This window comes from Trichoderma harzianum (genome assembly GCF_003025095.1).
Source record: "Trichoderma harzianum CBS 226.95 unplaced genomic scaffold M431scaffold_16, whole genome shotgun sequence".
Taxonomy (NCBI): Eukaryota; Fungi; Ascomycota; class Sordariomycetes; order Hypocreales; family Hypocreaceae; genus Trichoderma; species Trichoderma harzianum.
In genome coordinates this window covers 379,593-396,191 of record NW_020209264.1, presented here as the reverse complement: position 1 = coordinate 396,191, position 16,599 = coordinate 379,593, and the positions used below count along the sequence as shown (strand labels likewise).

The 16,599-nt window shown below is 45.9% G+C and overlaps 6 protein-coding genes and 2 non-coding genes across 8 annotated transcripts; 4 read left to right on the top strand and 4 right to left on the bottom strand.

Annotated features, from left to right (window-relative positions):
• Positions 1-110: 110 nt before the first annotated feature.
• On the bottom strand, positions 111-1,976 carry M431DRAFT_96394 (hypothetical protein; the record flags this gene model as incomplete). The annotated part of the gene is made up of 2 exons (XM_024924819.1): positions 111-1,264; positions 1,334-1,976. The coding sequence occupies 2 exons, from the start codon at positions 1,974-1,976 to the stop codon at positions 111-113; spliced, it is 1,797 nt and encodes a 598-aa protein (XP_024769514.1).
• A 2,539-nt stretch (positions 1,977-4,515) lies between these two features.
• M431DRAFT_512602 (hypothetical protein) lies at positions 4,516-5,528 on the bottom strand. Its single transcript, XM_024919873.1, has one exon. The coding sequence runs from the start codon at positions 5,504-5,506 to the stop codon at positions 4,676-4,678; it is 831 nt and encodes a 276-aa protein (XP_024769513.1). The 5' UTR covers positions 5,507-5,528; the 3' UTR covers positions 4,516-4,675.
• Positions 5,529-6,952: 1,424 nt separating this feature from the next.
• Positions 6,953-7,993, top strand: M431DRAFT_125515 (hypothetical protein; the record flags this gene model as incomplete). The annotated part of the gene is made up of 3 exons (XM_024912247.1): positions 6,953-7,354; positions 7,409-7,615; positions 7,677-7,993. 3 exons carry the CDS (start codon positions 6,953-6,955, stop codon positions 7,809-7,811), a joined length of 744 nt encoding a protein of 247 aa, XP_024769512.1. The 3' UTR covers positions 7,812-7,993.
• A 458-nt stretch (positions 7,994-8,451) lies between these two features.
• M431DRAFT_t180 lies at positions 8,452-8,548 on the top strand. Its single transcript has one exon. It is a non-coding gene; the product is annotated as a tRNA-Ile (tRNA).
• A 756-nt stretch (positions 8,549-9,304) lies between these two features.
• M431DRAFT_542302 (hypothetical protein) lies at positions 9,305-10,450 on the top strand (the record flags this gene model as incomplete). The annotated part of the gene is made up of 1 exon (XM_024921121.1): positions 9,305-10,450. One exon carries the CDS (start codon positions 9,305-9,307, stop codon positions 10,316-10,318), a length of 1,014 nt encoding a protein of 337 aa, XP_024769511.1. The 3' UTR covers positions 10,319-10,450.
• A 54-nt stretch (positions 10,451-10,504) lies between these two features.
• M431DRAFT_524327 (glycoside hydrolase family 25 protein) lies at positions 10,505-11,521 on the bottom strand. The gene is made up of 2 exons (XM_024920570.1): positions 11,325-11,521; positions 10,505-11,264 (listed from the first exon to the last, which is right to left on the bottom strand). The coding sequence occupies exons 1-2, from the start codon at positions 11,472-11,474 to the stop codon at positions 10,728-10,730; spliced, it is 687 nt and encodes a 228-aa protein (XP_024769510.1). The 5' UTR covers positions 11,475-11,521; the 3' UTR covers positions 10,505-10,727.
• Positions 11,522-13,932: 2,411 nt separating this feature from the next.
• Positions 13,933-14,376, bottom strand: M431DRAFT_96469 (hypothetical protein; the record flags this gene model as incomplete). The annotated part of the gene is made up of 1 exon (XM_024924825.1): positions 13,933-14,376. One exon carries the CDS (start codon positions 14,374-14,376, stop codon positions 13,933-13,935), a length of 444 nt encoding a protein of 147 aa, XP_024769509.1.
• Positions 14,377-16,271: 1,895 nt separating this feature from the next.
• M431DRAFT_t181 lies at positions 16,272-16,380 on the top strand. Its single transcript has one exon. It is a non-coding gene; the product is annotated as a tRNA-Ala (tRNA).
• The last annotated feature ends 219 nt before the right edge of the window (positions 16,381-16,599 follow it).

Below are 16,599 nucleotides of genomic sequence, written 5' to 3'. Positions count from 1 at the left end.
TATTTTCTTTCCCATCAAATCGGCTGCCATCTAAGCGTTAAGATCTGATGTTGTTCTCAGGCTCACGAGTTCGTAATATGACCATCCACATATACATATCATGTTTCACTCTACGAATCAGATATGCCGCCTTTCTTCTCCAACATGACTTGCATCTTCTTGACCTTCTCCAAATCCTCCAGATTCTGAACTTGGGATCCTATAATTCCATCTTTATTCACCCAATGATAAAGCACTGCCAACGTTGAACCCTTCCATAGAGGCACGTCGCCAGTTCGCTTCGTCCCAACAATGGTCACGAAGAGCGCAATTCCACCTAGCAAATGGACTACTAGAGGCAAAATGAGCCATTCCCATCGTACGCGGATATATACGACAGCTTGACTCGTTGTACCCTGTGCTATTTGCATTCCGCTGCCCTGTCGTATCATATCAGTGAGACTTAGCGAGATACTGTCGAATATGCCTGATACGACTTCCAGAGTTCCATTGCCAAAAAATGTCGTGGCTCCTGGAGAAAAAGTGTGATCATCAGGGGTACTATCGCCAAGAGTGCCAGAGAAGGCAGACGATCGCAAAAAGCTGGAGGTATAATGAAAATCAATCGCAGAAAAATAGACATCTGGTAGATCGTCATTGGTGTGGTTCCACCACAAAGATGCCTCCTGATGAGGATGATGTGTATTTCCCAGCATGTCTGAAACAGTAATCCCAGTGATTACGCCGAGGGGAATCTGTTCGATGACGCCGACGGTGAAACTATTTGAGATTGACGAGATATCTGAATAGTTGTACAAGGAGACTCTGAGTGCACACTCAATGATCACCGAATTGTTCTGTAAGAGGGTTTTGAGCTTAGGTATCTCTATGTCCATAGAATAATCAGCTCCAGGTTTCCACGTCCAGACAGCAGCATAAAAAGCTGGTGAACCATTCAGGTAATCGCTCATGTAAAATCTACTAGAGTTAATATTCATATACGAATCGGATATCGCTCTTGCCCCTAACTCGAGTTTCACATCGTTGGGCGTACTCATTCTGCAAGGTAGTCCCTGTTTCCCTGTAATTGAGTGAGTTTGTGGACCATCATTACATTTCAGAGTTTCTAGAGTCTCTTTGGTGGCATCGTTACAGGCACTACTGAAACCCAATGTTATGTAGTAGCTGTTCCAAGTGCAGTTTGAATGGCAGCTGAATGTAAATGTCCTGCTCTTCGGTTGCAGGCCGCTGAGGACCGCGCTATTTATGTCATTATTGATATCCACTATGGAAAATTGCATTAGATATGGTGGAGATCGGAGCACATGCGGTAAACCTTTAGTTCAAAACTTACTTCCAAGTGATTCATACTTGTAGCTTTTGTAGCTTTTGTAACCATGCGCATACCCAAAAGTTGCTGAGCCCTCTTTGTAGGTAGATATTGTTCCAGGTTCGAGTTGGACAACTTGTTGCACAAATGTATCTGTGAGTAGTGATAAAAAAACGACTATCGCACTAATGCTCGCAAATCCCCATGAAATCTTATAGAGCATTTGTAAAGAGCCAAGAGGTCCGCGGCTTGCTGTATCAATAATAGCAAAATCCTGCAGGCGATGGGTCCTCTTGGTAAAGCGAGTCCATTTCTCCTGGCTAAGACAAACCGAAATGGCAGCGAGAAGCGTTGCTCTTGCGGCTGTTATTGCGACGGCAACGGTGGCATTAATACTGATAAAGAAGGACCACTCTGTCAACAACCTGTTTTGGAAACGCATGAGGATAGAAATGAGCACAGCTATACAGCCGAAGCTGATGCTCATAGTGATTATTTCCATCCACCAGGTGGAAGATAGCCTGAGATGGACTGTCTTCTTCACATTGGTGGCGGTTTCGACACTGGACTCACTGTCGCAGTCTTCGTTTGCTGTATTGGCTTCGTTACCGAGTCTCGTGCCTTGGGGTATTGGCGTTACTTCAGCCACATCTGGCGTATCCGACATCAAAGGCTGTCTTGTGCTTCTATCGTCCATGTCGGCGGCTCTGGCTTGTGTTATATCGCATTATATGTTCTTTTTATCTCTCAAGATATCATTCAGTTTAAATTCGGATATTAATAAAAAGTTACTGATGGTGAAAGAATAGATGAGACAAAGAGGGGTAAACGGATGCATATAGCCGATTGAAGCGTTGCAAACCGCCATGTATCACCACAAGATTTGTTATCGTGTTGCAGCCTAGGCTACACAGATCCTTTATAAGGAGGCTGTAAGAATGGGGCTGTGTTGGTTTCCCGAGCTTATCGACCATTGATCTATAATAATAACCTACACACCTTAAATGCACGGCGAATGGGCGTAAAATACTTGCAGCGGTTAATATCTAAAGCCTGAGGTGACCGTTTGGTACAATGCTGACCAACGATTGTCCGTATTCTGGAAGCTGCTATCTACAATGCAGGTGACCAACAGCATAACAAATGTTGGAAACAGATGAAAGTCAAGAATGGTGAAAGTCAAAGCCTTGTGAGATGTGATTAGTCTAACAGAACGACGATGGAATGAGAATCCCCAGGTGTCGCGTAGCAGTTCTATATCTTGAATCTCCGCAACATAAGGCGGTTCCTAGAAAGAAAAAGGTGTATAGAATCCTCCAGATTTTCTGCTCTTATATCGCATAAATGAGGCACCTATACACTTGAGAGCCGATTGGAGTTATATTCCAACCGTATACTTTCACCTCAATAATTCATTCAAGCCCTTCATCCTATATCTTACAAAGGACAAAAGGGGGTTTCGGTAGATCCTCTGGGTGTCTTTCATTTCTATATAATACTGGTTCTTGGAAGTGTGTAATCTCTGAGTTCGATCTCTGAAATAGTAAACTAATTTTAGTCCATCCTGAATCATAGATACTAGCACTTACCAGAGCCTACAGTCATCTTCTTAACTCTGCTCTTCTACTGTATATTCCATTAGTACTTCGGTTTATACAGTATTGGTCACCGAAGTGAAATATCGACTCTCTAATATTAATACACTGGTCACAGACAGGGCATATTTGAGAGATAATGACATAATTCTTTTAATACTGTTATTGTACAACTCTTTCTGGGGCTATACATTTAGCTGTATCTATTGTCTTGTAATTTTGTAAGTCTGTTGGCCGCTTTCATCAAAGCCCTCCTCTCGAACCACAAATCCATTGATGTTATGTATGGAATTACCATCCTCTGAGCCCACTCCGATAAAAAACTCGCTTCCATTTTTGTCCCCATAAATACAAGCGGATTTATCCGCAGGGTGGTAACGGATCTCAGCGGTTTTTCCTGAATCAATTTGTGATGGCGGATCGATCAGATCGATTTCACCCGGGTAGAGGTAAAGTGTATCGCCAGTGGCGTTGTCTATGAATATAGCTGTGTACAATGAATCAGCTCGTATTAGCTTTTAACAGTGGGTAAACCTTGAACGTACACGACATTTTTAATTGAAATGTTTAAATCACTCTTGTAGTGTTTTGCCTGATATGCGGATGCTAGTCTAGTGGTAAGCAGATACGAGAAAATACAGTGAGGCCAATGCCATCTTTATAGTTCATTCAACTCGAGATTTACGATCCATCTGAATGCCGGGCTATGGTATTAACAACGCATCTGGTCACCTCCGCATGTGCAAAACTACCCCTCGTTTGTTACGTGGCAGAATGATGTGCAGACGCGATCAACTATGATCTTGATTGGACAATTATAAATTCTGCAGCTGTCAGATAGCAGCTGAACATCTAGATTAGGAGTCGCTCCCTTTTAAAAGACCGGCTTAGCACTTTTACGGATAGGCTTATTTCGTTGGCTTGCGACATTTTCCCATTACGAGCAAAATCGGGCACTACGGAGTACTTGGAGTCGGAAACTCACAAAGCTATTAGCCAAAGGTCAGTATTCAGGTAAATATTAGCAATAAAAATACGGTACAATCACGAAGGAGTAGATTTAACAACGAACCCAAAAGATTGAGAGCCATGCCAACAACGGTGTAGTCATCACTGTCATCGCGCCTCAAAGGGCTATGGGCGAATTTTTTGTTCTTTTTTTCCGTTTTCACTAACTTTGCTTCACGTTGGAATTTCAGTGCGTGTTCACTCCGGCTATACTTATTGTGCCCCTCGCCGCGCCGTTGTAATCGGAAAGCCCTTGCTCATACTTGTGCTTAAAAAAGCGGAACTATGGCTGTACTGGTAGTCGCTCAATCTCTTGCCTCCGTGGCCATCCATGGTGGATTATCTCCTACCGTGCCATACCTTTCTTCAAGTGCGTGGATCGATTCACGGATTTTATTGCACTACATTCAGACTATGAGTACCTTACCTTCAGGCTAGCCAGCCATTAAGTTAACGAAAACACGTCGTGTTAACGATTTCGGTGACAGACGGCAGAAGGCTTTTGAACTGGGAGAGGCCTACAAGTGCGTTCCCAATATATAGAAGTAACTGTTGAATTTGAATAGCTTTAGAGTGCAAGAATATTCTCGCACTCAGTATCTAGTCTTAATATACATTTCTCAACCTAAAATTACAGCCGCGCTCTAAAATAACAAAAGCCTGCCTAGGCTTAACTCCGGGTATTTTACTAAACACATGGGAAAAAACAAAGGAAAGCCCTTCCTATCTATCCTCTAATAAAGGCCAGAATCCCTTTCTGGGATTATAGTTTAACGTCTTGAACCGGGAAGTTGAACATGCAGTTAGGCAACGGGTTCGAATCATCCATCTCCAGAAAACCCTCGAAGTCGACAGTATTACCTTGAGGGCAACCTCTCGCATTATTGACGACGTCGTTCATGTTAATCCCAAGGTCATTCAGGGCAAAAATATCGTTGGCTTTTTGCGCACCATCGATGACGTTTCCGGAACCTACGACAGCGCCGATGCGGAACAGACCACAGCCTCCACTGAGTGGGATACCACCTTCTGCGTTGCAAACGACGCCAGGCTGGCCGGGAGGATCTGCCAGTGGAGTGCTATCAATGAACAATGCATATCCAAGGATGCTGATGATTTGAGAAGCTATCCATGTCTTCATCTGCTTCTCCATCTGAGGAGTAAGATCAGATTGTGCAGGGAGGTCGTCGAGAAACCCGCCATGGTAGGTATTTATGAAGGCAACAGTGTTGACAATCTGGTCGTCATCAACAGTGGTAGGGTCCTGGTTCGGTCCGAATACCTGTGCGACAAGATCCCTCATACGCTGCTGTGTGCCAGTAACAATAGCCTCCAATTGCTGAGTGAGGGTGTCCTTGGTTGCTGCGGCCTGCTTGTCAATGTCGCTGTTTGACTCCAAGACGCTTATGATGTCCTTGCCATCGTCCTTGATATCTTTTTTGGTGGCTTTCCGTATAATCTTGAATTTCTTAATAAATGTACTAGCGGCTTTAATCTCGCCGCCGACGGGAAGAATGTCAACGATCAAGTCGGCAATGAGATTAAAGACAGCTGGCCCGATGGGCTGCTTCTGCGGCGCCAGCTTGTCGACCATGTTGCTGATGAAGTTTTCATTCTTCAGGTTGTCAGCGGCCTCGCGGACCGCGAGGAAGTGCGCACGCAGGCCGTCGTACTGGTTGATCCAGTTGGCCGCAAGGAACCCAGCCTCGGGCGATGTAAAGCCCAAGCATAATGTGCCTCCCAAGTTGTTGAAGATGCAGTTTCCACCATCCGGATTTTGTAAGCCGTTGATTTTGCAATTGGTCGGGTCTTCAATATTTGAACAGTCGAAGCCGGCGTTTACACTCTCTTGACCTTTCGGCGCCAACTGCGAGAGGATGAACTTTGGGAAGTTGTCTGAGGTTCCGAATTCCCGGATCATGGCAAACACGAAGTTATCGATGCCAAACTTGTCCCAATTCGCCTTGTTGATATCTCCAGCCCCACAGGCCGTCACTGGTGTTGGGCCAATGATGCACAGCTCAGCGGCCACGCCCGTGGCGGCGACGAGAAGACAGGAGGCTCTGAGCAGCATCGTTGCACAGAGTATAGTGAATTTGGGTATTTTTATACTTCCAGGTGTGTTTGTCCCCGAAAGACTGAGAAGGTTCAGAGGATACGAGACTTGGAAGGAGGCGATTAAGTATTAACTATGAGCATCGGGGAGTTGGTTGCCCAAGTTGGTTATTGCAAAGTTGCTAACAGTTACAGTTCCACTAAATAATGCTGACCAATGTTAAAGTATTAAAAGCCATATCGAATGGTTCAAGCTAATATAGTTACAATTAACTAAAAAAGTAAGCACAATCCTAGTGATATTACACGATAATGGTCTTTTGGGATGCAACTCCACCAACCTGAGATGTGAAATCATGCGCCACAAAGCACAGCCTCCGGGAGCGTAACGCCCGCCCCGGGAGTGACCACGGAAAAGTGTTCACCGGTAATACTACTTAATTATAAGCTTGGATTATTTATAGTCTTAAGCAAAACAGCATGCTTTTGTGAAAGCCTGAAACCGTTATAAAGATTTATTTCACTTGATGGCAGTCTTCTCACTGATAACGCCTGTTACACCCAGTTCACACTAAATGGATACGTCAGCCGCTAAAAATAATAACTGCTTATGAACTTGACGATATAAGCAAAGTAGTCAATGTTAGCCTCGTGGAAACTGCCCCGTACAGTATACTGGTGTCGAACCACGAGAATAATTAAAGCACGCTTGGTCATGAATACGCTTACTATAGATGCTAAATATAATCCATCCATACAGTATGACCCATTAAAATGCAGCAAAACAGGCACCGCGTTAAGCTTAGACTTGTGAGACTTCACATGTGGTTTGCATAGCCACTGTATGGGACTTGAGAGTATTTGATCAAAGCATCTGGCAACTCTTCTGATCTATTTCCAAGAGACATACAGCTCAACTTCATGTTCTTTTGTTCCATTTGTTAACAGCACAATCCAGAGAGTGCAACCCCTCTTGTCACCAATCATGCCTTCTGGTGACCTACATCCGCCTACGGCGTACGAGCCGTACAGTCGGCCGCTCAGCGCAGAGCATGACCCTGTTCATACCGAAAAGCTCAACCAACAGCGCATCGCCACTCGCAACGCCAAGCAGAAGGAAGGTCGCAGTAAGCGGATTTTGGAATCGGTGCGAGTTGTTCTGCGACTTTTAGCACTGGCTTTCGCCGCTTCGGTCATCGGCGTGCAAGCTCATATTGCTCGAGTTTGGGACCAGTCGAAGAATGAGACGGTTCAAAATTCCCAGACCGGGTTCCGCATGCGCGCTTGGGCCGCTCAGATGGACCTGTGGCCGACTTGGGTAAACATTGGCGCGGGTGTAATTGCAAGTGTCATTCACATCTCGTCCTTGCTAACGCTGTGCGGTGGTGTAAGTTGAATTCTGCGCTCTCTGTCTTGTATCGTCCTAATAGTATAATTCCAGCTTCGTACCTTACGACAGAACAAGCTCTACCCTTGGGCTGTTGCATTGACGTCCATATTCTCAATCGTCGCATGGATCGCCGCTGTTGTCTACTACAAGGTTGACAATGCCAGAGGGAAGAAGCACTGGGACATCTGGTCATGGTCATGCAGCCACCAGACTTGGAACGCCCCCAACGTTAGCTTCGAGCCGCTGTGTGTTGAATTGGTATGTTTAGAAACGTATCGCTCATTTGGTTCGCAGTTCATTCCGTTAATCACCCTCCCAGAACTATAGCTTTGCCGCTCTCATTATCGCAGCAGCCATTGAGGTCATGTGTCTCGTCATCTTCTTTGTCATTCGAGGCCGTGAGAAGAAGCTGCGACGGTACAGGCAGATTGTTACGGTCACTGGTTCGGCTTAGATTGAAGACACATCGGTTTGACTAGTGTCATGAAGAGGTGATATGTGGCAAAGAGGAGAGGCAATGGCGTTATGTAATAGGAGGTGATGATTGGGTTCTTAAATTGTTGGCGCATTTATATATACCAGATGGGCAATAGATGGAGTATAATGTCTAAGCGCTCTCAAGATTATTAAGTTACGGCATCACTACAGTATTCACTAAGCATCACAGTGTGTCAAGCATGTAATTGAAGTGTTAAATGCTTTTATAAGGCTTTAATAGCCTTCGCCAGCTTCAAGAAAATGTTGATCAAGGAGCGAGGTCTGTACATTTATGCAGACAGGTAGTCACAAATGGGAACCATGCACAATGATCCGTTTGTTGAAGACGATGCTCACAGCTGGTGCTCCCTAATCTACCTACCTGATATGCCATCATCACTCTGAAACTGAAATTCGGCAGCGCTTCTCCAAACTCTCCAATGAAAAGCATAGACCAGAGGGATTGGCCACCAGGGACTGCAAATTGATATCTCTCGTTTGGACAATCGTAACCACGCAGATAATCATCATACATATTTTTTGTTGAATCCTCTTAAGTTATCATGGCGAAGGATTTTCCAACACCAGCGATCTAGATTTCCGTCTAGATTTAATGCGCTTCCGTAGCTCAGTTGGTTAGAGCTTCGTACTAATACTAGATTCGCTCTAGACTTGGTTATGCGAAGGTCGCAGGTTCAAGCCCTGCCGGGAGCAAAAGCTCTTGATGCGCAATTTCTTTTTTCTTTTTGCGCTATTCTCAACCTGAGTTTGTGTGCTCTCTATTCTCAATTGTCTTCTTTTATTTTTTTTATTTTTTTGTATTTCGTTTGTCCTCATTGCCTCCACCGTCTATAAACCTTTTCATCTGGTTTCAGTCGAGTCACGCTCTGTTTGTTACCTTGTTTCCTTGACAAAGATGCTGACAGTGAGTACTCTCATGTTTGACAACCGCTCTAAAAGTGGACTTCGGGTTTTTTTGGTTCGCTAATGCATAAACAAGCCTTGAAATAGGGAGATAATCTGCTACAGCCTTTATTTCCGCGCAGTAATGATGGCAAAGCTAGAACAGAGGATTCTAGTGCAAACACTGGTGATTAATTTGTCTTCTATTGTCAGCAAAACTTCCCCGTTTGGGATTACGACGGCCGTATTGCCAAATAGGATACTTCGATCCATAGAAGAAGGCTTTATCTTCAGCTGTTTTACATATTGTCATCCATTCGCGCCTAAGCGAGTAAAGTCCAGTCAGCTTTACGCGAAGGTTGCCATCATGAAGAGCGTCTTCGAAATATTTAAACCCTGGTTGGTTCGCGACCGACAACTGAGAAGTAAGTCGATAGGTCAAAGACAACAATCCAAGACATTACCCAGTCTGCTAGAGCCACAAATTTATACAACAGCAACGGCAGCAACAATACTCTATTCACCACTTCTCGTCCACGCACGTTCTACTTCTCTTTTATAAACACAATGACCACCGTAGCAACGAGCCGTTATGCAGAAGCCCATGCTAAACAGCATGGCCCGGGCGACGAACGGCCGACTGCCCTGCAGATTGTCAAAGACGAGCAGAGAGAAGGAACCATGGCCGACAAGGTCGTTTTCATCACAGGATGCTCTTCAGGATTGGGAGTCGAGACGGCGAGAGCAATGAAGGCCACTGGAGCAACCGTTTTCGTCACCGCTCGCAATTTGGAAAAGGCAAAAGAGGCGCTTGGAGATATTCTCAATGGCGATCGAATTCACCTTCTCAAGCTAGATCTCGAATCTTTTGACAGCGTTCGATCTTGTGTCAACGAATTCAAGTCAATGAGCAACTCTCTCAATATCCTCATTGAAAATGCCGGTATTCGACACGTCCCGTTCGGTCGGACGCGTGACGGCTTCGAAAAGCATTGGGGAACAAACCACCTGTCTCACTTCCTCCTCTTGGAGCTTCTCAGGCCTATGCTCCTAGCATCATCGACGCCAGAGTTTTGCTCTCGTGCCATTATTGTTTCTTCAACGGCCCACAGAAACGCTCCTATGGACTTTTCCGACCTGAATTGGGAAAAGCGAAAATACGTGCCCTCGGTTGCTTACGGCCAAAGCAAACTGGCCAATGTCTACACTGCCAGCGAGATCGAGAGGCGATATGGCGCGCAAGGACTTCATGCATGGAGTGTTCATCCCGGTGGTATTCGAACGGGGCTGCAGGCACCAAGCACGTTTGATATCAAGGACTGGCTTGTTGTCATCAAATCCGGACCCATGGCAACGCTCAACACCATGATGAATGCTGAGCAAGGCGCTTCAACGTCTGTATGGGCGGCCTTGAGCAGAGATCTGGAAGGCCAAGGAGGAAAATATTGTGAGAGGAACCGATTTAGTGAGCCGCTGAAGAAGGGCTGGAAAATGATTGATCCAGGACATGCCGAGTGGTGCTACGACGAAAAGGCTGCGGCAAGACTTTACGACTTGTCCATGAAAGAAGTCGATATGTAACAGTTTGCACTTTTGGGGTTGCCATAGATCCATTTCCTAGAAAGCTTACCTAGACCGACTACCCTTATTTGTTTTGGCTTGCTTTGTTTTATGGTTTATACGCGCAATATTATATAAATCTGAATTGTTCGTCCACTAAAGCATTACTCTGAGTTGTCGCGGAGTTTACAAGAAAGCAGCTCGTTTCAAGTGATGGTTCTTAGCATAAACACCGCTCTACAAAGTGTCTAGACTCAAAACGGTATTACACCTTTAGCGTTCAGGATGCATAAAAGCCATTGATAGTCAACTCTTCCCAGCTTTATTTTGCGGCTACGTAGAGCCAGACAATGACCACTGAAAGCTATCTGTCTCTTTCTATTAACACTGCCTTGCCAATTGTAGCTGTTGTCTAATATTGAACATGTATCTAGCTTCCACGGGCAATCTTCTGAAGCTGCGCCAAATCTCCATTAAAAATATCAGAATCACCACCCCAGGGAGCCGCGTCACTGTTTTGCCAAATAGTATAATAGCTCCAGCCATTGGGCAGCGTACCGACGGAGCTGGCATATCGCGCAACCACAAGAGGAGACTTGCTGCCAAACGAGCCATTGTTTCCGGTACACAGCTGCCACCAGCTTGTAGAAGTGTAAATGAGAGGATACTGAGAAGTAGCGGTGTGATAAGTGTTGATAAAGTCATTAATCCAGCTGACCATGGCGCTGGCGCTCAAACCATAGCAGCTGTCCCCGCTGGGAGCATACTCGAGATCCAGCATTCCAGGCAGAGTGATGCCATCAGATGACCAACCTCCTCCATGTGCCAGGAAATATTTGGCTTGGGCGGCGCCGGAGGAAGACGCAGGTTGCGCAAAGTGGTAGCCACCACGGATGAAGCCGGCACTGGTGGCCTTGGTGTAGTGATCACTAAAACTGGGATCGGTATAAGTGGTTCCCTCAGTAGCCTAAAGAGGAGAAGTGTTAGCTTTCTAGAGCACGATGAGAGACAAGGTTTCAATACTAACCTTGATAATAACGAAGCGTGCGCCATCCGAATATGCCTTGGCAAAGTCAACAGTGGGTTGGTAATGAGAGATGTCGAATCCTTTGACGGATGCACTGGCAACAGAGGCAAGAGCCGCTGCCCCAATGGCAATGGAAGCGAGCGACTTCATAGTAATAGTGTTTAGGGCTGTTCTTTATGCAAAATTTTATATAGAAGCTAGAAGGAACTGCTGTACAAGAAAAGTTCTGGAAACATGGAAGGGTTTATATACTCAGAAGCTTCCAAGTTGGAGACGCGAATGTAACCCCTCTTGCGACGATCCCGACATATTAGAAGCCAAAAGATCCTATCGCTATCTGTATCCCTATAGATAACTAGAATAAGATGTCATAATCTACTACGCAAGGTAATGTAGGCATGGATGGAGAAGCGGGATGTATTCCCGGCCTTCCTAACCAGCTCATTCGACGCATGAGACGCTCCCTTTGATGCCCGTGGTATCTCCTTCGATCACCTTTCGGGAACGATCCCCCGCCGTGGAGTGCGGCACAACCACTCATGATCGGCAGGTAGCTGAGAGCTGAACTTGATCCCTGGCTACGAATGGGTCCTTGCATCAAGGCCCTTGGTCGAGTTTGGTAGGTGATGTGCTGGAGAAAACCGGTTGAGAGGGCGCCAATTCGATGGCCGCATTAGCATCGATCATACAAGGCATCTAGTAATTAGAGACATTGACTAATAGTTTGAAGCATTGAAACACCGCATCGCCTCATTTGAGACATTGACACATTAGAATCATCAAGATCCTGACAAACAACGCCATCAAAACGCTAGAAGAATTACTTTACATCTCGTTATGCAGATAGCTTACACAGTACCTGGGCCATATTACTCCAACCCGTGCTTTTCGGAAGTTTCAGCCGATCGGGTCATCATCTCCCCATCCTTATTCTACGCACCCGTGTTGCTGCGCACTGCATTCTCTACATGGCATAGCGCGCAGTATCCACAGTAAAATAAACAGCATCAAAAAGTCTTGGCGAATTGGATGCAAAGGGGCGAGTTGAGATGCATCAAGTTGGGGGCCAAATGTGCTTCACGTTCCTGAAATTGCACAGCCGTTCGTCCAATGGCCATTTATGACGATGGCCAAGAATGAAAAGACAGCGCCTATGCCCATTAAAAGGAAACGCAAACTGTATGCCGCGTATCCGCTTTTGTGAACTTGTAAAAGGCGACTACACCATTAGCAGAGGGACGTCGGTGTACAGATTTGGACATTTGACTCCATCCATACTGGCATCAACCAACCCGGCTAGAGATCGTCTTCCCATTCTCGAAACCACGTGAACATACCACCATTGCATTTACATTTTCCTCCATAGATGCTCAGTGGTGGGAGTTAGATAGGGATATAATGAATGGGGGCAAATCGCGTTGCAAATATATATTGTCAAGTGGTTGGTGTAGAATCGTCTAATCAAATCCTCACTCCGATTAAATAATTAAAACATACATGTAAAAACAATCAATACCCGAAGCACATGTATCCAAACTTAGTCCTATCCTTGTCCATATGAAATTATTTGAGGGTGCTAGATTCGGAGTATACCCATATTAAACCCGCAGAGACGAGAGAGATAACCATTGTTTCCATAAGCAGAGGTCGATACGGATGCATATGGGACATTGTTAGCGGATGCCTGTTCATATTCCGTGTAGCCCTTGATTGATGCTGCTGGCCCTCCACTACTGAATATACTCGTACGCCGCGAGGCATATGACCGGGCAAGAGGTAGAGGACAGGAGGGCGAAGGACGGCGTTGTCATCGACGGAATAGCGACGCAATCTGCGGCTACGGCGCTGTCTATCTGGGGACAGGTTACCATCGAGCACCCAATAACTCGGATAGAATACAAGGTCTCGCATTTTTGCAATCCTTAATCTCCAAATATTGTAGAAGAGTGAGTCGTTTGTTAAGAGATACACAAAAAGGGTTCGTAGATGGGAAAGGTTGTAGGAACTGTAAGCAAAAAGCTGTCGGGGTTTATATGGCATTCTAGTATGCTCTTCTTTCCAAATTATAAGACTCTTGAGGCTGTTTTAAAGTTAATTGTAGCAGATGATATCGCGTTCCATTCATCGTAAACTTTTGCATCGTATACTTGAACGTGGCGTCGTATACTCTAAGGCTTTTACACAGAAATCGAGCTAAATCATCTGATAGACACAGTTGGGCTGATAAAATAAGGCGTGTTAAACTTAATCAAGAAACAGCGCGCATAAATTAGATTTATTATATATAGTTGATTGTATTTGCTCAGATTCATCCGTACCTAATATTACCAAAAAGTACTGATATGGATTCTACAACAGACGCTGAATGGAAACTCTGATGAAAGGGCGGATGTTATACTTTTAGCACAAGATAATGGTGAAACTTTTATGATGAACAGCGCAGACACATTAATTAAGATTGTATTATCATAGTCAATCATCTATTACATTAAGTTTCGTGGTACGTATTCCCCCTCGCCTGATTCATCGCCGTTTCCAATTATCACCAGCTGTTCCGTCTGGAGTAAATTGTCCGTTCATATAGTGATTCCAAGCAAATTCGTTTCATTTATGGCAAGTTGGCCGGGGCGTAGCTCTGGTTGGGCGAAACAACCTTGCCGCCCTGAACCTGGACATCGGTATAAGCAGGCCAGGTGATGAGCTTCTTGGAGAAATCGGTAACAGCAAAGGTGGTAAAGCCGTTGTTAGGTCCAAACTGTCCGCTCCAGCTCGATGTGATAGTGTAAGGGCCGCAAGTAACGGGGCCGCCGCTGGCCTGAGAAGCGTTGGCGGTGGCCTTGACGGTGTATGTGCATGAGGTGGCGGTGGCGAGATGTGTATCGACGCCAAAGGTCCATGTGCAGGAGGTGTTGGCGGTGTTGCACACTCTCTTCAGGTTGGTGATTGTCCACTCAGGGACAGCGGCCATCATGGACTTGTCCGCAGGAGTGGGAGCCGCAAAGGCGGTAGAAGCGGCAAAGAGGGTAGCGATGAGGCTCTTGGTGATCTGCATGGTGACTGATTGTATGTGTCTGTATGAGAACTAGTTTCAAGTCAAGTCTTGATAGCTGCTGGAGCAAAGGATGAGATGGACGAGGTGAATGAGATGGAAGATGGACCAGAAAGATGGACAATGGGTATGACCTCTCTCTTATATACTTATTTCAGCTATGCTCGCATACTTTAGAATTAGGCAGGGAACCAACCCGAGTGGAGAAGGTATTCTCGTGTTGGTACAGTCTGGATGTCTTCTGGAACCTAAAAACTTGGCTTTTGCCCTGCTCCAGGGATGTCGGGACAGTTCTGCATCGGACATCGGATGCGATCACCCGAACAGCTTACTAGAAGCGGTCACGGTTTGCAACGGCGACTCGGAACCCTTGCATCATCTCGTATCGTGAATGGAGGCCTGCCGGTAAGGCTGTTCTGCCAATGTTGCGGTGGCAATGCAGCACAGTCGGCCATCGTCATTGAGCATGGCATGCAGGGGGTCATCCCACATATCCGGCGGCGATGGGCCGATCCCAGGTCTCAGTACTCTGGACATGACACAACATAACGTAGGCAAGAGACATATTACACGGCTGAGTGATGTAATATCTCTCAAATGTCTTACACTACAATTCCGCCATTTGTGTTGCTGATGCCGAGCTGTAACGTTGCCAGATCTTCAACCGTTGGTTTACACTGCCTAAGCTCTTTGGCCATCTCATGATGTGCGTTATGCGTGTGGGGTTGGTTCCCGGCCGGGATTCATCTGCCGCAGCTCGTATTCCAGGAATAGGGTCAAACAAGCAGAAAACGGTCGCCGCATTTGGCAGTGCCACCCCTTACTTCCACAGAGGATCAATGCTGTTACGAAATGCCACTCCATTTCAGTTGAGGCTTGGATCGTGGCGATTCATGTTGCTCAAGAACTCCTTTGGGTAGTAGTAATTCTAGCGGTCGCGAACCAACATTGGATCAGACATGTCAGTGCTATTGGCGGCTGTCGTTATGCAACCTTAGTGAACATACCCCTGTCGGAATAAACGGACAGCCGAGCCACCAATTGAGGTTATAAGTATGCTTTCTTACAGCCCTGATCGGCGCGAAACGCGTTAAACGAGAAGCGAACAAGGTGTCGGCTCGCGCGTCTTTTCTTGCAGTAAACATTCCTTGAAGAATTGGCAGCTCGAAGCTGAGCAGAACAGAGCAGACTCCGATTATCTGGGCGCAGGGCGGCGAACGTATTCGTCATGTCGTAATACGGATTATTCTGTGCTCAGACACTTGTGCCAGGAATTCAATACGGCTATCCTCGTTTTGTAAAGTGCTTAACAGAAAAGCCCGTGTTGGCTGGGATTAATACGTAGGCTCGGCCGACGCCAAAACGGCCCCGGTCACCTTAATGCCGGCCTCCCCCGCATGATCGTGTTACCCTAAAAGAGGACAAAAACCGAGGTCAGCTGGCACGATCAAGAGGAGTACAGACAGGATACGAGTGTACTCGTATATTACGGAGAGAACGGAGAGTAGGGATCACACAGAGAACTTGTGTAGATTCTAATCCGGCAAGGACGGTGAACATTAGCCACAAGTGTGACAATCACAACAGGCTAAAGTCAACTGAAGATCTTTGTGCAGAGTTCAAGCTCCTAGACCAGCGAAACTGATCATTCTTGAATGTCTCACAGCCCCCACAGAGTTCTCATCAAGTTCTCATGAAATGGAACTGGAAATCAACGGAACATGCTACCCTACAGGGAACTGAAGCGGTTGAAATCTCCATGATGGTTTATTGCCAAAGTTCTGATTCTACTGTGTTTTCGACCAATTGCCACTGAGTCTTCACAATCAATTACTTTTGCCATCCTTCTTCATGAGAATATTCTCGCCGACTGACAAGCCAATCAGAGCGCCTCAAATGGGCGGATGGTTTAGTGGTATAATTTTCCCTTAGCATGGCCAGTCCAATTAATTTGGCGGTTCAGCTTCTCATTGGGAAAGGTCCGGGGTTCGATTCCCCGTTCGTCCAGAGCGCAAAGCAACGGCTTATCTTTTTCCCTCCTTTTTGCTCTCTTTGGAAAGTTCGTATTCATCAATTGCTGATATCATCAGTACAGAGGAAAAGACAAACAAATACTCGTATGCATGGAGGCAAACGAAGGACATGTAGGGAAAAGGGCGCGATGTAACTTTAACCCCCTTTTTACAATTCGTATACTCTCACCGTTCACCGCTTGGAGGAGATACT

Coding starts and splice junctions, on each gene's coding strand:
- M431DRAFT_512602 (XM_024919873.1), bottom strand. CDS start 5,506: ATGGTCGACAAGCTGGCGCCGCAGAAGCAGCCCATCGGGCCAGCTGTC.
- M431DRAFT_524327 (XM_024920570.1), bottom strand. CDS start 11,474: ATGAAGTCGCTCGCTTCCATTGCCATTGGGGCAGCGGCTCTTGCCTCT. Junction 11,265..11,324: donor CACGCTTCGTTATTATCAAG/GTTAGTATTGAA, acceptor TCTCCTCTTTAG/GCTACTGAGGGAACCACTTA.